This window comes from Anomaloglossus baeobatrachus, chromosome 4, assembly GCF_048569485.1.
Source record: "Anomaloglossus baeobatrachus isolate aAnoBae1 chromosome 4, aAnoBae1.hap1, whole genome shotgun sequence".
Classification (NCBI taxonomy): domain Eukaryota; kingdom Metazoa; phylum Chordata; class Amphibia; order Anura; family Aromobatidae; genus Anomaloglossus; species Anomaloglossus baeobatrachus.
The window spans coordinates 506,336,918-506,360,920 of record NC_134356.1 but is presented as its reverse complement, the minus strand read 5'-3'; the positions used below and the strand labels follow the sequence as shown (position 1 = coordinate 506,360,920).

General features: G+C 45.4%; 1 protein-coding gene across 1 annotated transcript in view; it reads left to right on the top strand.

Annotated features, from left to right (window-relative positions):
• The window catches only part of USP8 (ubiquitin specific peptidase 8), a 163,131-nt gene extending 149,810 nt beyond the window's left edge, over nt 1-13,321 (top strand). The window contains 4 exon segments of the mRNA XM_075345832.1: nt 6,031-6,267; nt 7,440-7,582; nt 7,687-7,816; nt 9,786-13,321. Coding sequence (XP_075201947.1) covers nt 6,031-6,267; nt 7,440-7,582; nt 7,687-7,816; nt 9,786-9,971 — 696 coding nt within the window. The 3' untranslated portion in view covers nt 9,972-13,321.
• Nucleotides 13,322-24,003: the final 10,682 nt, after the last annotated feature.

Genomic DNA, 24,003 nt, shown 5'->3' with positions numbered 1-24,003 from the left:
TGTCTCAGGGACTAAAATGAAGTACTTGGATTACTGCTTGAATTTTACGTCAGTTTATTGAAGATTGGCATTTTTGAGTATAAGAAGTTGACGAGTAGCGTCCTCAAAGGGGAAAAGAAATTGAGAGAGACAAAAAGTGCAGATAGGGTCTTGCCCGAGTAGAGTAGTGGCTATAAAGGGATCAGGAAGGCTCACCTGTAGTAGTTGTGAATGTCACAATCGCTGTATAAACGTGTACCAACTACTGCTGCAGCTACCCGGAGGAAGATGATGGGTGCAGATCAAAAAGTTAGGCTGCTTTCACACTACGTTTTTTAACATGCCTCATGAACGTGTCTTTGCTGCAAAAGCGGATCGCGTTTTTGCAAAGAGAAACGCATGCAAACGCATGTTATTTTACAGGATCCTGTCACTTGAAGTTTATGGGCAGGTATTGGAGTCGTGATCGGGAAAGAGGGGAACTGAACGTGACAGACTGGAAATTCAGGCGCAGCTGGGGGCAAAAGAGAGGAGAGAGAGGGAAGAGAGAGGAGAGGGAAGAGAGAGGAGAGGAAAGAGAGAGGAGAGGGAAGAGAGAGGAGAAAGAGAGAGACTGATCACGCCAGGCTGGTTTCTGGCCAAACAGGATCCTATTTATCAGCATACCACCGTTCACATGCGTTTGCGTGCTGTTTAGTCAGGATCCAGCGACTTGTAGTATTTGAACGCAGCTCAAAAACGCTACAAGTAGCGTTTTTGAAAAAAGTTAAACTGCAAGTCGCTGGATCCTCACTATAACGCATGCAAACGCATGTGAACGCATGTTGACGCGAGTCCATTGCAAATGCATTGAAATGAAACCGCATTTGCACTGGATCCGTTTTTGCGTTAAAAAAACATTCAGGACGCATGTTAAAAAAACGTAGTATGAAAGCAGCCTTAAACGCCACTGCCGTTGAAGAAAATCCAAGATGAAATAGATAGGAATCGTGATCTTTATTCATCTGAGTTTCAGAGATTATTCTCCTTCAGGACCAAAAATCACAATTATTTGGTCCTGAAGAAGGAGAATAATCTCTGAATTGCATAAACTAATAAAGATCACGATTTCTATCTATTTAGTCTTGGTTTGGCGTCAAAGGCAGCGCGGCATTTAACCCTTTCTTTGATCTGCACCTATCATCAAGGAGGAAAAGAAGAAAAGTGGTCCTAGTATATGCCGTCATTGTGTGATCAGTACTGGTCCTATCTCTCATATTGAAGTGCTGTTGCCCCTTTTAGTTTTATGAAACAATAAAGCGGGGCATCAGTACGGCAATCACCCATTTATAGCATATTGTAGTTATGTTTTCAGTCTTGGAAAAAACTTTCCTTTTTGAGTAGAAATCCTCATTAACCTGTTTCCAGCTCACTGTAGTGATTTGATGCTCTATTCAGTCATTTTTGGGAAACATGGTTAGAAATAAAGGATGTTGGGTGTAGGCACCTGGTAATCTACTGGTGTAAATGTCAAATGTACAGTTAGGTCCAGAAATATTTGGACAGTGACACAAGTTTTGTTATTTTAGCTGTTTACAAAAACATGTTCAGAAATACAATTATATATATAATATGGGCTGAAAGTGCACACTCCCAGCTGCAATATGAGCGTTTTCACATCCAAATCGGAGAAAGGGTTTAGGAATCATAGCTCTGTAATGCATAGCCTCCTCTTTTTCAAGGGACCAAAAGTAATTGGACAAGGGACTCTAAGGGCTGCAATTAACTCTGAAGGCATCTCCCTCATTAACCTGTAATCAATGAAGTAGTTAAAAGGTCTGGGGTTGATTTCAGGTGTGTGGTTGTGTGGTTTTGCATTTGGAAGTTGTTGCTGTGACCAGACAACATGCGGTCTAAGGAACTCTCAATTGAGGTGAAGCAGAACATCCTGAGGCTGAAAAAAAAGAAAAAATCCATCAGAGAGATAGCAGACATGCTTGGAGTAGCAAAATCAACAGTCGGGTACATTCTGAGAAAAAAGGAATTGACTGGTGAGCTTGGGAACTCAAAAAGGCCTGGGCGTCCACGGATGACAACAGTGGTGGATGATCGCTGCATACTTTCTTTGGTGAAGAAGAACCCGTTCACAACATCAACTGAAGTCCAGAACACTCTCAGTGAAGTAGGTGTATCTGTCTCTAAGTCAACAGTAAAGAGAAGACTCCATGAAAGTAAATACAAAGGGTTCACATCTAGATGCAAACCATTCATCAATTCCAAAAATAGACAGGCCAGAGTTAAATTTGCCGAAAAACACCTCATGAAGCCAGCTCAGTTCTGGAAAAGTATTCTATGGACAGATGAGACAAAGATCAACCTGTACCAGAATGATGGGAAGAAAAAAGTTTAGAGAAGAAAGGGAACGGCACATGATCCAAGGCACACCACATCCTCTGTAAAACATGGTGGAGGCAACGTGATGGCATGGGCATGCATGGCTTTCAATGGCACTGGGTCACTTGTGTTTATTGATGACATAACAGCAGACAAGAGTAGCCGGATGAATTCTGAAGTGTACCGGGATATACTTTCAGCCCAGATTCAGCCAAATGCCGCAAAGTTGATCGGACGGCGCTTCATAGTACAGATGGACAATGACCCCAAGCAAACAGCCAAAGCTACCCAGGAGTTCATGAGTGCTAAAAAGTGGAACATTCTGCAATGGCCAAGTCAATCACCAGATCTTAACCCAATTGAGCATGCATTTCACTTGCTCAAATCCAGACTTAAGACGGAAAGACCCACAAACAAGCAAGACCTGAAGGCTGCGGCTGTAAAGGCCTGGCAAAGCATTAAGAAGGAGGAAACCCAGCGTTTGGTGATGTCCATGGGTTCCAGACTTAAGGCAGTGATTGCCTCCAAAGGATTCGCAACAAAATATTGAAAATAAAAATATTTTGTTTGGGTTTGGTTTATTTGTCCAATTACTTTTGACCTCCTAAAATGTGGAGTGTTTGTAAAGAAATGTGTACAATTCCTACAATTTCTATCAGATATTTTTGTTCAAACCTTCAAATTAAACGTTACAATCTGCACTTGAATTCTGTTGTAGAGGTTTCATTTCAAATCCAATGTGGTGGCATGCAGAGCCCAACTCGCGAAAATTGTGTCACTGTCCAAATATTTCTGGACCTAACTGTAGGTGTCCTTTTGGCCTCCATAAGCCCAATATACGTCTTTGTACCTTTTTTATTTGCTGCAGTCAATCACTAGTTTTTAGATTAGAAAAGCAATGACTATTCCCATAAAACCCCTTTAAGCCCATGCGTTCCTCCTTGGTAGTTGCTACAACGTGGCGCAGTGATAGCATATCATGTTATACATGAAAATAAAGTATACATGACGTAATGTCTCATTTTGTTTTACTTTCTATTTTACGTGTCCTTTGATGATCCTTGTAGAGAGTAAGTAAGCAAACCCATTCATGTTCATGTTTGTAAAGGCAAAAGGCTATGTTTTCTGTTTCTATGATAGATCTGTGTTGGTTTTGTGTCGGAATCAGGGGTAATATGAAATAAAATGTCCGTGTGTTGTCCCATTCGATATGTCTTCTCATTACAAATGGATTTATGAACGTCGCTCACATCTGCAGCCTGACCATTAAATGTGGGCCATCTCATACATACACTTGTGGTGGTTTGTTTCCTTACATGATTCATCACTTTTTTTTTTCTTTTGTGTGTGTATTAAATAAACCATTTACCTCTTCTGGAAAAGACCTCTTTCTACTGGCCTTAAAGAGTACAAATGCTGAGATGGGATCTTTTACACAGTGATCCTTAACATGACCATAGATGCTTATAGAAGAAAGGTACGAACGGTACTTAACCAAAGGAGGCTGGGAAAATAATATAGTGCAGTCAGTCTTAAGGCGGTATACACCTTTTTCATTAGATGTGTCTTTGTATTATTGGTAGGGTTTACCAGAAGAGGACTCCCGCCAGTCAGTCCATGGTGCCACTTTCATGTGATCATCAACATGTGAGCGATGGCAGTCGGGGTATATTCACACATTCGTGTTAAGGGGGCTTTACACGCTACAATATTGTCAATGTTTTATCGTCAAGGTCACGTTGTTAGTGACGCACATCCGGCGTCATTAACGATATCGCAGCGTGTGACACTTACCAGCGACCTTAAGCGACATCAAAAAAGGTGAAAATCGTTCACCATGGAGAGGTCGTCCCAAAACCAAAAAATCAGTAATGGTTGATTATCGATGTTGTTCCTCGTTTTTGCGGCAGCACACATCGCTGTGTGTGAAACCGCAGGAACAAGGAACGTCTCCTTACTTTCCACCGGCCGCAATGCGGAAGGAAGAAGGTGAGCGGGATGTTACGTCCCGCTCATCTCTGCCCCTTCGCTTTGATTGGCCGGCCGCTTAGTGACGTCGCGGTGACGTCGTGGTGATGCCGAACGTCCCTCCCCCTTGAGGGAGGGATTGTTCGGCAGTCACAGCGACGACGACGACCAGGCAAGTGCGTGTGACGCTGCCGTAGCGATAATGTTCGCTACGGCAACGAACGCACGATATCGCACACACGACGGGAGCGGGTGCTTACACGCTCGATATCGCTAGCAATTGCTAGCGATGTCGTAGTGTGTAAAGCCTGCTTTAGTGTTACCATCAGAGAGGAATGCACTGATATTTTTATTTTTTTTTCTTCAGTTGTCATCTTGGTTGCTTCAGTTTTTATTCCCATACATTTTGTTTTCACTGATGCAGGTAGACCATCTGAATTTTCTTTCCAATTGATTCTTCAAGGGGCTCCCCAAAAAATATTTCAAACTGCAGCCCAACCTAATCATGCATTAGTATGGACTGCAGACTGAAGACCTACAGCTCCCAAGGTTTGGGGTTTAACTACAAGCTCTCATATGTGAAGAAATGTTTTAACTCCTATTGTGCTTGACAAGGAGATTTTTAGTTTCATTTTTCGCTGTCAGTCTGACAAGCTCTTTAATTTTATGAACAATTTTTATGTACTTTATATATTATGTACAAAGACAGACTGCGCCCGACTGGAAAGCAAATAAAAATTGAGGCGAATCAACCTGGAGATAACCCCGTTGTGCTTAGCGAGGCAGAGCTATATTTCGTCACACTTGAAAATCCTGCTCCAAGCTGCTAACAGAGGCATGTGTGATACAGCTCTTGTCCGTTTGCACACAGGTCTCTGGAGCTGTATACCTTCAATTATCAGCCTGTACTGACATGTGATTACGATAGTCTGCAGTTTGAATGATACCAGGGATGCCATTTTATGTCATTCTTGGAGACATCCTGGATTAGATAAAAACAGATTGAACTTTGAAGTACAAAGTTTGTCATTTTAGTTTCATCCATGTCTTACAGGTCCCCATAGACTTTAATGGCCCAGTCTAATCTTCAAAATGAATGAGAATGGCCTATGCACTGAGTCTAATTAACTAATGCGTCAATGTAACTTTATAGCTTAGTGTGCTATTCGTGAAAAAAACAGCACTAGATGACACACACACACACACACACACCCACACACACACACACACACACACACACACACACTATATATACACACACACACACACACACACACACACACACACACACACTGAATTCAGGTTTTTTTTTTATTTAAATATTGCCTGGTACCTTCACAGTGCCAAGTAAAAATTCCTTCAGATGAGACCTTTTCTATCACATGGCCATTCATCGTCTTAATTTTCTGCATTATAATTTGTGGACAGCTTTATGCGAGAGGTCAGCATGGTAGTGAAATCATTGGATGCATGAACCAGAATATGATCTGTAGTGTATAAATACGAATGTGTCCCTGTTATAATTACTGATCCTACAGTGTAAGGCCCGTATTTGGGATATTACTAGTCACCTATATTAAATTTTACCTCTTGGTCCCCAATTCCTATACAGTCGTCACCTATAGTGTCACTGGCTTACAGGATTGTTTTAGTTTCCATTCTTTTCTATTGAATGATTGGAGCAAGTGGATTATTTTTGTGTTTTTGCAGGCGGACAACAGGAAGAGACATAAGGAAGAAAACAACGATCATTTGAATGATTCTCAGGCTGCAGATATAGCTTGGATAAAGCACAAGCAACTCAATGAATCTATTATTGTGGCACTTTTCCAAGGCCAGTTCAAGTCGACTGTGCAATGCCTAACGTGCCACAAAAAGTCCCGAACGTTTGAAGCTTTCATGTACTTGTCTCTACCACTGCCATCGTCAAGCAAATGTTCTCTTCAGGTATGTGTATGGAGATAATTTTGTTCCTTTTCTCAAAATCATTTAAGTTTTTTGTTTTAAGTTTGGGAATAGATATGGCTGACAAAATTGGACAAATTCCATATATCAGAGCACAAGTTGTAAGTATCCCATTGAAGCTCTTCTTGTGTTGGCTACGGGTCTGCCTCCTGTAGAGGGGAACTATAAGCAGCCATGCTTTAGATTCTTACAAGGCACTTTCATAAGTACTTTCAAATACTTAAAATACTCAAGTTTATTCAGGTATTTCACTGATTTCCATGTTCAGAACTCTGCTAATGTCACTGACTATTTCTAGGAGGTGTAATTCAACGGGGTATTCTCAAGTTTGGAAGCTATTCTCTAGCCACTGGAGCAGGCAGACTGCTCAGCTCACCACTGATCCTGAGAACCGGGGCTCTAAAGCACCCCAAGCAGATGGTGCAGTGGTTGATCATGAGTAATGTACATTTATTCCTGATCAGACATCAACTGATGCTGAGCGCTGTGCTCGACTTGTCTTCGGCACTCCCATAAGACTGAATGGAGGTGCAGTTTGCGTGATTGACCACCACTGTTTTCACATGGGTCTCTTCAGATAACTTTAAGGGTGCTTTCACACTTTGTTCCTCTCCCCGTTCATTGGTCCCATCTGGGCTTCCGTCTAAACCCCTTAAGATTCGAATGTATGAGCTGACTGGGCCACTGACTATAATGGTGCAGACGAAGTCACCGTATGCTCTGTCCACCACTTTCGGGGGTATACACTTAGACACCCGAAAATATTAATCTCCCATCAATAACATCCTACTGATCAGCTGATTAAAGGGCAGGGTACATGAGCGAGCTCCGCATCCACCTTGTTGTTTACCAGGCGAAGCTCTGTATTTTGCTAGTGGCTCTGCTTGGTACTGCAACTCCAAGGTGTCCCTTTCCTTCTCACTCAACTGATCATTGAGGTGCTGAATGTTGGATGCCTATCAATCAGATTTGGTGGTCTATCCTAAGAACAGGCCAACAATATCAAAGTCCCATAAAACCTCTACGATGCTTTTAGTATATAATCTTTTAGTTATTCTAATTAAATTGGTTAAAAAAAATTATCTTATGCGATTGATTCCAACATCTTTGGGTTTACCTGTGTTTTTGTTTTGTTTTTTTTTTTTGTTCTTCAGGATTGCCTTAAGTCTTTTTCCAAAGAAGAAAAGCTGACAGATAACAATAGATTTTTTTGTAGTAATTGTAAAACTAGGAGAGATTCCATGAAGAAGATAGAGATTTGGAAACTCCCTCCAGTTCTTCTTGTGCACCTAAAACGGTAACTGTATTTTGTGCACCTTTACTGTGTTAATTTTTGCAATACTTGACATAACCCATATTGATCAGTTGGTTTTAACAATTACATACGTAAATATTTCCTAGATTTTCTTATGAAGGGCGCTGGAAGCAAAAACTTCAGACATGCGTGGACTTTCCATTGGAACATCTGGACTTATCACAATACGTCATAGGACCCAAGACGTTTAAGAAGTACAGTTTATTTGGCGTATCTGTAAGTATCTAGTTCTAATAAAAACCTGTCTCTTCCTGGCCTTTTTACAAAATACACCTGTTTTCTTTCAGTATTAAAGGGGTTGTCAAGGCATGTAATATTGATGACCTTTCGGTTGGCGTCGCACTCCCAGCACCCCCACAATCGCTTGACGGCAGCTGGTTGTAAACCTTGTGTGAAGCTGAAAGCACAGTTGTAATTAGTGTGTAACAATTGCAGCTGATAATGGCTATATTCTCAAATAGTTGCCGATCAGCAGTGAATAGTAGCACCACTACAGATCTAAAATTATAACCTATCCTAAAAATGAGTCATCTATATTAAATTATGGGTCCAGAGAACCCCTGGTTTTTGCTACCCCATCTGAGAGCAGCATGATGTAGGGGCAGAGATTGTAATTCCAGCGACGTGTCACTTACTGGGCTGCTTATTGTAATTTTGATAAAATTAATGTTTTTTTCTGCTGCAGATCTAGTATGTTCTGAATGATGAGCTCTTTAATACTCCACCCATACCGCAGATTGACAGCTTTCTGCCTATGCACAGTATACACAGAAAGCTACCAATGAGTGATGAGGGCGGTGTTATTCAAAGCTCATGCATATGGAAGACAGGTTTACTTGTCCTCTAGTGATAATCTCTTGTAGGTAAAATTAATTTTATCAAAACTACAGCAAGCAGCCCATATTTTGCTGGAATCAGGGTCTCTGTATTTACATTAAAGTAGATGTCCGGTCTAAAATGTCAAAGTCTGCAGTCCCTATATGTGACTTCAGATATGTGAATCCTCTTATTGCACGGATTTTGTGCAGTGAGGCTTCTCCGGTGTCAGAGCTGGGAAAACAACAGTCACGTGGCTGTGAGTATGCGGTATGCAAGCCCCCGGCTAGAATCTGACTAGATGGGCACGGCCTTGATCAATACACACATTGAGCGAGTCCCACCCATTTAGTCGGATTCTGGCAGAGGCATGCGTATCGCATACTCTTCAATGTTGTCCCTGGCTACAGCCCAAAATACATGCGATAAGGGGATTCACAAGTCTGCAGTCACAATAAGTAACACATTGAGTGACTGCAGACTTGTCATTTAGACTCGACAACCGCTGCTCCCAAATTAGGTGGCAAATACCTGGTTATGTTCAAAATCATCTGTCTTCTGTTTATGGGCTTTGTAATTCATTAAATCTGCATCTTAAAGCAGCCCACCACCTCTAAATGTTACTATGAATCTATAATGTATAGTCACTATAGCTAATGGCCTCTGGCCTCCTGTGGTCACTGCCCCTTTCACTTCAACTCCATAATGGCCACTGCAGAAGCTTGGGAAATGTCATTAAGGCTATACCCCACCCTTTTCTCTGCACAGGGAAGTACACACATTGGTCCATCCCCCACCAATGTAAACTAAGAGGACGCAGGGTTCAGATTTTCTACAGTTCTCGCTATTCATCTACCACCACCATTTTTAACACCCACAAGAGGGTACTGATCCCAGGTATGGAAGAAGTGGAGGTAGAAATGTATAATCCTGGCGTGTTCTTAACAGAATGGGCATTAGCAGTGTGGTACAGTGTTGGAAAAACATAACTGATTTCATGGCTTCTCAGCACCACACCTGTCGCTGGTTGTGTCGGGTATTGCAGCTAAACACTAAGCAACCTATAGACAGATGTAGCACTGAGTTTATTAGACAGAAGCTATATTTTTGAAACGCTGTGCAACCCTTTTAAAAATGCACGGGAGCAGGAATGGCCACTGACGGGTCCCACTAGCCTTCATGTGTGAGCCTACAACACAGGACACTTCAGGCTCATTAGCCATTTCACTACTGGTGTTATTAGCGGAAAGGCTTGTAATGAAATGGACTAAGTTCCTGTAGGTAGGTTGTATTTCTAGTTATCTAATTTATAAAGTTAGTGTTTTTTGTTGCTCCTTTTGACATATCCCATGCTTTGTGTTGTGAACAGAACCATTATGGAGGTCTGGATGGTGGGCATTATACGGCTTACTGCAAGAATGCAACGAGACAAAGGTGGTTTAAGTTTGATGACCATGAAGTGTCCGAAATATCCGTCTCATCTGTGAAGACCTCGGCTGCATACATCCTGTTTTACACATCGTTGGATCTTCGAGTAGCTGAGCCTTTGATATAAGCATTCGTCCAGAGGCGCTCCTTAGGAATTTCTATACAAAAGTAGAGGATGATTCTACATAGTCATTTGAAATTAAATAAAGAGGTGTAACGCTCATAATCTTCTCACCACAGGGGTATTAAAGAGCGATTATTCTACTGCTCTCATAGTATGATGTGGAGAGACTGCCAAGGAGAGAAGGGAGACACATTTCTATAAGAGTTCGCACAGACTGATGTATGATAAAAGCCTTCAATGGTGGCTTTAGATGATCTCCACCTCTTACCCCTGCTCCTCACTATGGACCGTCTATGCTATACACTCTTTACTACTGGCAGGACAGGCTAGGCTCAGAGGAAGCCTGCAGTTTATAGTAAAGTATAAAAACTGCAGCAGCATGATCCTAAAAATGCCTTGGATATGTCCGTATTTCTCCCGTGATAAGTAACTTGTCTGTTGTCCTTTTCTTGCCTTTTTCCATATGCTTCTCTACTGTTGCATACAAACGGTCTAAGCAGATTCGGAATGTATTGAATCAAAGACTGCAATCTTGCACATCACTCATAATGTATATAACCTTTTCTTTGTTGTAAATCATATTTATGTAAAATACCTATAGCACTTGATAAATTGTCTAATACCTAAATAAATCGATCTACTTGAGGATGTATATACTTAGTTATAAAATCACAGTATACAGTTACCAAGCTCTGCTACAAGTCCTATAGCAGCCATTCAGAGCGCAGAAAACAGCATTTCTTGGAAATATTTATTGCCTTTATTGTGCATGTGGTCTGCGGATGTAACCTGGTCCAAAAGCAGCTGCAGTGCCCTATCAAACATTTATAATGGTCGCTACCTATATTATGCCTAGCAGCGGTCAGATGGCCACGGATAGCCTTTGTATGCGAGCCGTCCAATATGAAGGTCGGCACACTTAATTCATTCTGACCATTCATTTCTCTCCTTAGTATTTTTTTACCTTATCTTCATATCTTGGATAAGTGTTTAATTCATGACTTTTTCTCCACTTTAATCTCTTCACTAATCTTTCATTCATTTTTCCAGTTTATGAATACAAGAAGAGCTGCACCGCGGATCTCACACTTTGCATTAAATAAGATTTTGATTTTCATTACAGTATTTTAGTCTCCGTGTATTACATGAATCCTACATCCCACTTATTTCAGTGTTTTTCTTTTCAGATTTTGAAAAAAAATTACGTACACTGAACAATAATAACACAACACTTTTGGTTTTGCTTCCATTTTTCATGAGCTGAACGCAAAGATCTAAGACTTTTTCGATGTACACAAACTGCCTTTTCCTCTCAAATATTGCTCACAAATTTGTTTAAATCTGTGTTGGTGAGCACTTCTCTTCTGCGGAGATAATCAATCCACCTCATAGATGTGGTATATCAAGATGCTGATTACACAGCATGATTATTGCACAGGTGTGCCTTAGGCTGGCCACAATACAAGGCCACTCTAAAAATGTGCAGTTTTATCCAATCAGTTTGTATAACCAAAGAATATCTGCACAAACTGTCAGAAACCGCTTCAGGGAAGCTCATCCTCTCCCAGTCCTCATCAGCGTCTCCACATGCCGGCAGTTTGTAGTTGTAACTGACTTGAGTGGGCAAATGCTCACATTCAATGGCATTTGGCACATTAGAGAGGTTTTCTCTTCACAGATGAATCACAGTTTTCACTGTACAGGGCAGATGGCAGACTGTGTGTATGGTGTTGTGTGGCTGAGCCGTTTGCTGATGTAAGTGTTGTGAATTGAGTGGCCCATGGTGGCGGTTGGTGTATGTTATGGACAACAAACCTAGGTGCGTTTTATTGATGTCATTTTGAATGCACAGACCCACCATGATGAGATCCTGAGGCCCATTGTTGTGCCATTCATCTACGACCATAACCTCATGTTACAGCATGATAATGCATGGACCCATGTTGGAAAGATCTGTACACAATTCCTGGAAGGTGAAAACATCCCAGTTCTTACATGGTCAGCATACTCACCGGACATGTCGCATAATGATCATGTTTGGGATGCTTGGATCAGCATATATGACTGCGTCCTCAACTTTGCAGCCATTGAAGAGAACTGGAGCTGTATTCCACAGGCCACAATCGCCACCTGATCAACTCTATATAGGACTTGTGTTGCATTGTGAGTGGCAAATAGTGGTCACACCAGATACTGACTGGTTTTATGACCCCCCCCCCCCCACCCCCCCCCCACCATATTGTAAAACTGCACATTTAAGGCCCGTTACACATCCGGCATTTCGCCGAATGCTGGATCCGGCACGCATTCAGTACAGTCATTTACAGTGGAAGCGCGACACCATGCAGACAAATGCGGTTGTGCATGAAGCACACAACCACATGGTGTCACGCTTCCACTGTAAATGAAAGTACTGCACTGCATGCGTGCCGGATCCGGTGAAATGCCGGATGTGTGAAACTGGCATTACAGTGGCCTTTTATTGTGGCCAGCCTAAGGGTGGTTTTACACGCTACGATTTCGCTAAAGCGATCTCGTTGAGGTCACGGAATTTGTGACGCACATCCGGCCGCTTTAGCGATCTCGTTGTGTGTAACACCTATGAGTGATTTTGAATTGTCGCAAAAACGTGCAAAATCACTCATTGGTGACATTTCCCCCCCCTATTCCCAATTATGGTTGCTGATGCTTGGGCGATGTAGTTCGTCGTTCCTGCGGAAGCACACATCGCTACGTGTGACACCGCAGGAACAAGGAACCTCACCTTACCTGCGTCCCGCCAGCAATGAGGAAGGAAGGAGGTGGGCAGGATGTTCGTCCCGCTCATCTCTGCCCCTCCGCTTTGATTGGGCGGCCGCTTAGTGAGTCGCTGTGACGCCGAACGAACCGCCCCCTTAGGAGGCGGTACGCCGGTCACAGTGACGTCGCTATGCAGGTAAGTAGTGTGACGGGGGTGCGCGATTTTGTGCGCTACGGGCAGCGATATGCCCGTGTCGCACAAACGATGGAGGCAGGTACACACTCTAGCGACATCGGTAATGATATCGCAGCGTGTAAAGCGGGCTTTAGGCACACCTATGCAATAATCATACTGTCTAATCAGCATCGTGATATGCAGCACCTTCTTGACAAAGGAGAAGTGCTCACTAACACAGATTTAGACAAATTTGTGAACAATATTTGATATAAGGCGGCGGCCTTTTGTGTACATAGAAAAAGTCTTAGATCTTCAAGTCCAGCTCATGAAAAATGGGAGCAAAAACAAGTGTTGCATTTATATTTTTGCTCAGTGCATATGCACTTAATTTTCTCTACAATTGCATTTCATGAAATAAAGTTTTTTTTCTATTCCATGTATTGAAGTATTTTTTTTTAATAAGCAAATTACTCAGAAATAATTGAATAATTAGATGTGATGTCTGACTGGCCTTTCTTTCTTGTTGGTATTTTCCTTATTTTAGACTTTAGATCTCAGTCGTTTGACAGTGTTATATTTTGTAAATCTCATATGTTTATTTAAAAACTTGGGATTTAGGTGTCAGCGTTTTTTGTCTCAAACTTTCCAGAAAGAAAGAAGCTTCTTCAAAAATCATCCGTCTATTATTCTGAAACATAAAGGTTATTCTATGCTAGGAATTACTAAGGAACTAGAGATACAGCATATGTGCTACTCCGGTCCCAAAAAAATTACAAACTAGTCCTCACTAGGATAGAAAGAAGTTTACAACTATGTAAAACGGTTAACCAACAACCGTGCAATTTTCCATTTTTGACCTTTCGTTTTTGCCTCTTTCTTCCAACAGCCATTATTTTTTATTTCTTCGGCGCTCCATTGGGAGACCCAGACGATTGGGTGTATAGCACTGCCTCCGGAGGCCACACAAAGCATTACACTAAAAAGTGTAAGGCCCCTCCCCTTCTGGCTATACACCCCCCGTGGGATCACGGGCTGCTCAGTTTTCAAGATTTGTGCGAAGGAGGTCAGACATCCACGCATAGCTCCACTGTTTAGTCAGCAGTAGCTGCTGACTATATCGGATGGAAGAAAAGAGGGCCCATACTAGGGCCCCCAGCATGCTCCCTTCTCACCCCATTCCTATTGGCGGTGTTTGTTAAGGTTGAGGTACCCATTGTGGGTACGGAGGCTGGAGCCCACATGCTGCTTTCCTTCCCCATCCCCCTGAGGGGCTCTGAGGAAGTGGGATCTTACCGGCCCCCAAGCCCTGAGGCCGGGCTCCATCCACAGACCCGTAGAACCTGCTGGATACGGAGCTGGGTACCGTTCAGGGACAAGGCCCTGCAACATTCAGGTACTCTGTGTCCCCGTATGGACAGGCCGCGCACACTCCAGACTTGCTGGGTGTGCTAGTGCGCCGGGGACAGTAGCGCTGCGCGCTGGGGTTACAGTCACTGCAGTTTCTCTGAGGGACTTTATGTGTTGGGGACTGCCGCGCCGGCCGCCCCTGGAGCGGCGGCGCGGCTGAGACTTGTGGTGCGCCGGGGACTTAGCGCCGACCGTGCTTTTACGACGGCGGCGCTTATAAATCTAGTCCCCGGCTTTTGCGGCCTAGCTCCGCTTCGTTCCCGCCCCCACCCTGTCAATCAGGGAAAGGGAGAGACGCTGTTCTATAGTCAGCGCCGAGGGCTGGAGTCTTATTTACATACTCCAGCCCTCTCACTAGGCACAGTGGGACGCAAGTTTCCCGCTTTTCGTCTGGACACACCCAGGGCCCGCCCCTCTCCACAGGACGCCGGCAGCCATTCCTGCATGCAGTCTGGCTGGAGAACGGACACAGGCTCTGGGAGACCCAGACAAGGGATTTCTGGCGACCACACACCCGCGTTAAGCGGGCGGTAAGCAGCACATTAGTGCTGGCCCCACTAGTGCCACAGTGTTATATTGGTGTATTTTTTTCTCTATACCATATATATATATATATATTGCACTGTAAGGTCGCTTCTTGGCTGTATACCCTATATTGCTCTGAGGAGACGACAACATGTCACCCGCAAAACGCAAGGGTGCCAAGACACAGGCTGTATACGCTGCTTGTGCCGCTTGTGGGGCTGATCTACCGGCAGGTTCCAATGACCCCCATTGTGTGCAATGTTCGGTCCCTGTGCCACTTCGTCAGCCGGAGTCTATGGTGGTAGTGGCCCAGGCAGAGTCACCGGTGAACCCTGTCCCGGTGACGGGGACAGAGTTTGCAGTTAGCTATCGGCGCGTCGTTTGCTCCAGCATTCGCGGCCGTGTGGGCACTCCAAGCTATTTCAGCTGGTCTGGCACAGGTGGACTCTATCATACGTCCAGCAGTGCCGCAAGTGGAGTCCTTAATTTCGCAAATGTCTGCGTTTGCGACCTATGCTATCAATGCTGTCCTGGACTCTACGAGCCGTACCTCAATGGCGTCTGCCAACTCTGTGGTTTTGCGCAGAGCCTTGTGGTTAAAGGAATGGAAAGCGGATTCTGCTTCCAAAAAGTTTAACCAGCTTGCCACTATCTGTAGACAGACTGTTTGGTGAGCAATTGGCTGAAATCATTAAACAGTCCAAGGGTAAAGACTCCTCCTTACCCCAGCCCAGATCAAGCAAACCTCAACAAAGGAGGTGGCAGTCGAGGTTTCGGTCCTTTCGAGGCTCCGGCAAGGCCCAATTCTCCTCGTCCAAAGGGACTCAGAAGGAGCAAAGGGGCTCAGATTCCTGGCGGGCTCATTCACGCCCCAAGAAAGCAACCGGAGGAACCGCTTCCAAGGCGGCTGCCTCATGACTTTCGGCCTCCTCCCTCCGCATCCTCGGTCGGTGGCAGGCTCTCCCGCTTTTGCGACATTTGGCTGCTACAGGTCAAGGACCGGTGGGTAACAGACATTTTGTCTCACGGGTACAGGATAGAGTTCAGTTCTCGTCCTCCGCCTCGGTTCTTCAGAACTTCCCCACATCCCGACCGAGCAGATGCCCTTCTGCAGGCGGTGGGCTCACTAAGAGCAGAAGGAGTGGTGATCCCTGTTCCTCTTCAGGAACAAGGGCAAGGTTTTTACTCCAATCTCTTTGTGGTTCCAAAAAAGGACGGCTCGTTCCGTCCTGTTCTGGACCTAAAGCTGCTCAACAAGCATGTGAACGCCAGGCGGTTCCGGATGGAATCCCTCCGCTCCGTCATTGCCTCAATGTCTCAAGGAGATTTCCTTGCATCAATAGACATCAAAGATGCTTATCTCCACGTGCCGATTGCTACAGAGCACCAATGTTTTCTACGTTTCGTGATAGGACACGAACATCTCCAGTTCGTAGCTCTGCCATTTGGTCTGGCGACAGCCCCACGGGTTTTCACCAAGGTCATGGCGGCAGTGGTAGCAGTCTTGCACTCCCAGGGACACTCGGTGATCCCTTACTTGGACGATCTGCTTGTCAAAGCACCCTCTCAAGAGGCATGCCAACACAGCCTGAATGTTGCGCTGGAGACTCTCCAGACTTTCGGGTGGATCATCAACTTTTCAAAGTCAAATCTGTCACCGACTCAATCACTAACATATCTTGGCATGGAGTTTCATACTCTCTCAGCGATAGTGAAGCTTCCGCTGGACAAGCAGCGGTCACTACAGACAGGGGTACAGTCTCTCCTTCATGGTCAGTCGCACTCCTTAAGGCGCCTCATGCACTTCCTAGGGAAGATGGTGGCAGCAATGGAGGCAGTCCCGTTTGCGCAGTTTCATCTGCGCCCACTTCAATGGGACATTCTCCGCCAATGGGACGGGAAGTCAACTTCCCTGGACAGGAAAGTCTCCCTTTCCCAGACGGCCAAGGACTCTCTGCAATGGTGGCTTCTTCCCACCTCATTATCACAGGGAAGATCATTCCTACCCCCATCCTGGGCAGTGGTCACGACAGACGCCAGTCTGTCAGGGTGGGGAGCAGTTTTTCTCCACCACAGGGCTCAAGGGACGTGGACTCAGCAGGAGTCCACCCTTCAGATCAATGTTCTGGAAATCAGGGCAGTGTATCTTGCCCTACTAGCCTTCCAGCAGTGGCTGGAAGGAAAGCAGATCCGAATTCAGTCGGACAACTCCACAGCGGTGGCATACATCAACCACCAAGGAGGGACACGCAGTCGGCAAGCCTTCCAGGAAGTCCGGCGGATTCTGTTGTGGGTGGAGGACAGAGCATCCACCATATCAGCGGTTCACATCCCGGGCGTAGAAAACTGGGAAGCAGACTTCCTCAGTCGCCAGGGTATGGGCGCAGGGGAATGGTCCCTTCACCCGGACGTGTTTCAGGAAATCTGTCGCCGCTGGGGGGTGCCGGACGTCGACCTAATGGCGTCTCGGCACAACAACAAGGTCCCGACTTTCATGGCGCGGTCTCGCGATCAAAGAGCTCTGGCGGCAGACGCCTTAGTGCAAGATTGGTCGCAGTTCCGGCTCCCTTATGTGTTCCCACCTCTGGCACTCTTGCCCAGAGTGCTACGCAAGATCAGATCCGATTGCAGCCGCGTCATACTCGTCGCCCCAGACTGGCCGAGGAGGTCGTGGTACCCGGATCTGTGGCATCTCACGGTCGGCCAACCGTGGACACTACCAGACCGACCAGACTTACTGTCCCAAGGGCCGTTTTTCCATCGGAATTCTGCGGCCCTGAACCTGACTGTGTGGCCATTGAGTCCTGGATCCTAGCGTCTTCAGGATTATCCCAAGGAGTCGTTGCCACCATGAGACAGGCTAGGAAGTCCACTTCTGCTAAGATCTACCACAGAACGTGGAGGATTTTCTTATCCTGGTGCTCTGCACAAGGAGTATCCCCCTGGCCATTCGCGTTACCTACTTTTCTTTCCTTCCTGCAATCTGGGTTGGAAAAGGGCTTGTCGCTCGGCTCCCTTAAAGGGCAAGTCTCGGCACTATCCGTGTTTTTTCAGAAGCGTCTAGCACGACTTTCTCAGGTGCGCACGTTCCTGCAGGGGGTTTGTCATATCGTCCCTCCGTACAGGCGGCCGTTAGATCCATGGGATCTAAACAGGGTACTAGTTGCTCTCCAGAAACCGCCCTTCGAGCCTCTGAGGGATGTTTCACTTTCTCGTCTCTCACAGAAAGTGGCCTTTCTAGTGGCGGTCACGTCTCTTCGGAGAGTGTCTGAGCTAGCAGCGCTGTCATCCAAGGCTCCCTTCCTGGTGTTCCACCAGGACAAGGTAGTGCTGCGCCCCATTCAGGAGTTTCTCCCTAAGGTGGTATCCTCTTTTCATCTTAATCAGGATATCTCCTTGCCTTCCTTTTGTCCTCATCCAGTTCATCGGTATGAAAAGGATTTACATTTGTTAGATCTGGTGAGAGCACTCAGAATCTACATTTCCCGCACGGCGCCCCTGCGCCGCTCGGATGCACTCTTTGTCCTTGTCGCTGGTAAGCGCAAAGGGTCGCAGGCTTCCAAAGCCACCCTGGCTCGATGGATCAAAGAACCAATTCTTGAAGCCTACCGTTCTGCTGGGCTTCCGGTTCCGTCAGGGCTGAAGGCCCACTCAACCAGAGCCGTGGGTGCGTCCTGGGCATTACGACACCAGGCTACGGCTCAACAGGTGTGCCAGGCAGCTACCTGGTCGAGTCTGCACACTTTCACCAAACATTATCAGGTGCATACCTATGCTTCGGCGGACGCCAGCCTAGGTAGAAGAGTCCTGCAGGCGGCAGTTACCTCCCCGTAGGGGAAGGCTGTCTTGCAGCTCTAACATGAGGTATTTCTTTACCCACCCAGGGACTGCTTTTGGACGTCCCAATCGTCTGGGTCTCCCAATGGAGCGCCGAAGAAGAAGGGAATTTTGTTACTTACCGTAAATTCCTTTTCTTCTAGCTCCTATTGGGAGACCCAGCACCCGCCCTGTTGTCCTTCGGGATTGTTGGTTTTTTTTTTCGGGTACACATGTTGTTCATGTTGAACGGTTTTCAGTTCTCCGATGTTACTTCGGAGTGAATTTGTTTAAACCAGTTATTGGCTTTCCTCCTTCTTGCTTTAGCACTAAAACTGAGCAGCCCGTGATCCCACGGGGGGTGTATAGCCAGAAGGGGAGGGGCCTTACACTTTTTAGTGTAATGCTTTGTGTGGCCTCCGGAGGCAGTGCTATACACCCAATCGTCTGGGTCTCCCAATAGGAGCTAGAAGAAAAGGAATTTACGGTAAGTAACAAAATTCCCTTCTTTTCAGTCAGTATAGCCATATGAGGGCTTGTTTCTTTGTGGGACAAGTTGTACTTTTGAATGACACCATTGATTGTGTACTGGAAAACGGGGAAAAAAAAATCAGTGTGGTGAAATTGCAAATTAAAGTGCAATTCCCGCAATTATTTTTTATTTCTTTATCGTTCCTTTGGGAGACCCAGACATTGGGTGTATAGCTTCTGCCTCCGGAGGACACACAAAGTACTACACTCAAAAGTGTAGCTCCTCCCTCTGAGCTTATACACCCCCTGGAGAACCAGATCTACCCAGTTTATCGCTTTGTGTTCAGGAGGCATACATCCACACATGCATTCTCATCTGATTTTTGATTTTTGGAAAGAGTTTGAAGAAAAGCGGGTCCAAGCCTGGACCCCCGGCATGTCCCTTCTCACCCCACTGTGTCGGCGGTGCTGTTAAGGTTGATTCCAAGGCTGGAGCCTTACATGCCGTGCTCCTTCACCATCCCTCCTGGGCCCTGGCTTGAAGTGGGAGCCAGCACGGTTCTCCATGCTTGGCAGGAGACCGGTCTCCATCCGCAACCCTTCAGGATCCTGCTGGACCGGAGCACTCATCCCCAGTGACTTGGAACCCTGCGTCTCAGCAAGCTAAGTACCTGAGACGTTTATATATTGGGGGTCCCTGTACTTTATTGTTGTGGGAGAGTGTGCTGAGTGAGTTTTATGACATTTCCGGCGGGTTCTCTGGCTGTCGCCTGAGAACCGCGCAGATGGTGCCTGCGCGCCGGCCGCACCACTCAAATTTAGGCCCCGACTTCGCCGGACGCCTACTTTCGGTTTCACTGCCATCGCATATCATTCATGCAGAGGGACAGCGCAGCTCCGCCCAGCGGCCGTTCTGCACAGGGGAGGGACACTCCTCACTGGGTACATGTCTCCTCCCCTGTAAGTCTCTATGGGCCTCCAGATCCCGCTCCCAGAGTAAGTTCCGCCCCCTCTCTTCGCTCCGGCGGCCATTTTCTCAGCGTTTTCCCTGCGATCAGCACTGGTCTGCAGCATCCCTGCTGAGGTGCTTGGGGGTCCGGGCTTCGGGATCTGGAGGGCACACAACACCGCTCCAGCGGTCTGGTAAGCCACAACCTCTGGTTGTGGACCTCTGTATATACTTTCTGGGGGTCATTCTGGCAGAGCCCCCACTCCAGCAGCATGTCTCACACGAGGAGCAAGGCTCCAAAGCTGTATTCAGTATGCACTGCATGTAAGCTGCTACTGCCTGAACCGAGCACCTATCCACATTGTGATGCCTGCTCTAACCTGACGATGCCTCAGCCTGGAATCGCACCCCCAGTGGTCTCTCCGGCTGCTCCGGCTCCTGTGGCTGAACCCCCGGCTTGGGTAGAATCCTTATCTAGGTCTATCTCCCAGTCTTTTGCCGACTCCATGGGACAGCTGTCCAGGACTTTGCTGAACATGCATCAGCCCCCTTCACAGGGTGCCTCTGCTGCTAGGGCTCTCTCAGGACCGGAGCTCACAGAGGATTTATCATCTGGTCCCAGACCCCGTCCTTCTAAGAGGAGACGCAGGGCTCCCTCTCCTTCCTCGTCCCGCGGCTCTGTTTCAGAAGCTGACTCGCAGGACGAGGAGGATGCCTTTACAGGGGGCTCGGAGGCTAACTCCATGTGCCCCATTGATCTGTCCGAAAGTGACTCAGATGTTAGTGATTTGATTGCGTCCATTAATTCTGTACTGGATCTCAATCCGCCAGTATCAGAGGAGCAACTCTCTCTGGCAGAAAAGCACCAGTTTACCTCGCCTAAGAGGACAAAGAGTTTGTTCTTTAACCACTCCAGTTTTCAGGCCGCTGTGACCAAGCCTAGGGCCTCAAAAATCAAAACACAATTTGCCATTGGCAACTAGAAACCCTAAACTAAAGACTGATCTGTTAAAATCTAACTTTTAATTCATTATTTAAGATATAAAGGGACATACAGTTTAAAATCACTAAACATTGTGGTCTAAATCTGATTGGTATATAACCGTTCCCAGATAGTGATTCCTAATCCAGACTGACGTCTGTGAGTGATCTCTATATTATTCTTGTAATGAAGGACCACTAATGCTTGCTAATTAAAAGACATGAAGCAGTAGCCTCCCCAACATGTTTCACCACACTGGCGTCATCAGGGGGCTGAGGCTAATACTGACTTACTCTGTGTTTGAGGACCTTTTATAGTCTGAACCAGATACTGACAGCAGAAGTAACCAATAGTAATCAGTGTCATATAGTGTGGGAAGAAGAAGGAGCCTGTCATATCGAGGGGTGTGTTTCCCTTTAAATGCCACAAGATGTTTTGTTAATTCAGCTGTCTATCACAACGCAGCTTGTGCATTGGTCAGATCTGTCTAACACTAAATTCCCTTAAGGTTAACAAAGTATTACAGTCCCATCACCCTAACAGGGCAGTAGACAGGCTCCCATCAAAGTTTTATAGAGCATATGGTATACACTATATAGTACAGAAGCAAACACGATCACTGTCAGTGTGATCGCAGTCGGACGGCATCTGCTCAAACCGCGCATGCGTCCGCACTTAGAGTCCAAAGAGTGAGGTATTACTAACCGCGCATGCGTCCCCTCTTAGACTCGGAGGAGATGATCTTTGCTTAATGCGCGTGCGCCCGCACTTAGAAGCAGGGAAGACAGTTGCTCACAACTGCGCCTGCGTCTACACTTAGAAACAAGGGGAATAACTATACATAATGCGCGTGCGTCTGCACTTAGATGCATGGAGCATAATTTCCTCAATCGTGCCTGCAGCTATACTTAGACTATGGATCATACATACTCACACTTAGACTCTAGAGGGATTATCTCTTGCTATAAATATGTCCCTCTTTAGAACTGTAGGAAAATATATTAATAACCATATATACACTATATTCAAGGCTACTATGGCATATATATGTCCATGCTTAGAATGGGGTAGAATTATATCTCAGAGAGACAAGCTTTACAATGATATGTTCCGATTTCAAACCTCAGTTTTATCTGACACTGATAATTGTAATAAGGTCTGCAATAAAAAATTATTATATCTCTTTAATATACATCTAATAAGGTCCCATATAATAGATGTCCACAGATTTTCTATATCTATATGGTATAAGGTAATTAATTGATTTGTATGGGGGTAGAGACTGTCACACAAAAGGTCTTACATATTATTAAATAAAGGCTGTATATGTAAAGCCTTCATTCAAGCAATTAGGGCTCATACAGTTTAATCTAAAAATCCACCTCGCCTCCTCCTTTAGCAAAAGTCTATCCAAATTTCCTTTCCTTGCTCCCAATTTAACTTGTCTAATACCCCAGAATTTCAGATCTAGGGGATTTTCACTATGATAATATCTCATGTGTCTAGAGAGAGGTGTATCCACTTTGGTGTTGATTGTACTAATATGCTTCGAAATCCTCCTCCGAAACTCTTGGATCGTTTTCCCCACATATAGTTTTTTACAAGGACATATTGCTCCATAAATCACTCCCTTCGATTTACAGTTGATTCTATCTTTTATGACATATATCCGGTTGTCTGACGGGTTGGTAAACTCTCTCTGTTTCGATAGATAGCTGCAAAAGGAGCATCTTCCACATGGATGGGAGCCCTCTTGTAATCTTGTTAGCCAATCTCTTTCCGGATTCACCTTAGACTGAGTGAAATGGCTATGAGTTAGAGATTCTCTCAGATTCTTCCCCCTGCGGTAAGTAATGTTGGGGTTAACACCAATCACCGATTTTAGGTCTGGGTCGGCTCTAAAAATGGGCCAATATTTTTTTAAGATGTTGTAGACCTCTCTAGAACGTTCGTCATATGTGCCTATCATCCTAACCGGTGAGCTTTCATTTTTCTCCTTGTTCTTTGTCAGGAGTTCATCACGGTTCATTCCTTTTGCCCTATTGAAGGCTTTATGTAATACTTTTTTTGGGTAACCTCTTGCAGTAAAGAATTTAAATAATCTGCTACACTCTACTCCAAAACTCTTGTCGTCAGAGCAATTTCTACGAGCTCTCATGTATTGTCCCACTGGGATCCCTGCTTTTAGCGGGATAGGGTGCCAGCTATCCCAATGCAACAAATTATTTGTCGCAGTTGGTTTTCTATAGGTATTTGTTTGTATGTTGCCATCCCCATCAATGGTGATTGTCAGATCCAGGAAATTGATGGTTTTATTACCAATCTCGTGGGTGTAATACATACCAATCCTATTGTTATTCAGGATAGTAACAAAATCCTGGAAGATATCTATTTCACCCTCCCATAGGATAAGTACATCATCGATGTACCTACCCCAAAACAAGATGTGGCTAGTGTAAAAACTCAAATCCTCAGAAAATACAAAAACATCCTCCCACCATCCCAAAAAAAGGTTTGCGAAAGTGGGCGCACAAGTCGTACCCATGGCGGTACCCCTAATCTGGTGATATAGGGCACCGCCAAAGGTAAAGAAATTGTGCGTCAGAACAAAACGCAAAAGTGATAACAAAAATTCATTATGAGGTGTGAATTGTTTACCCTTTGCTGCCAGGAAGTGGGCAACTGCTCCTATTCCCAATTCATGGTCGATGTTACTATACAGTCCTTCCACGTCCAAGCTAGTCAAAATGGTTGTCTTTGATACATTCAGGCCACGCAACTTTAGGACAAGATCTTTTGTGTCCCTGATGAAGGATGGCAACACCTGTACAAACGGGGATAGTAGTTCATCTATATACCTGCTGGCACCCTCTGTAAAGGTCCAGTCACACTAAGCAACTTACCAGCGATCCCAACAACGATAGGGATCGCTGGTAAGTTGCTAGGAGGTTGCTGGTGAGATGTCACA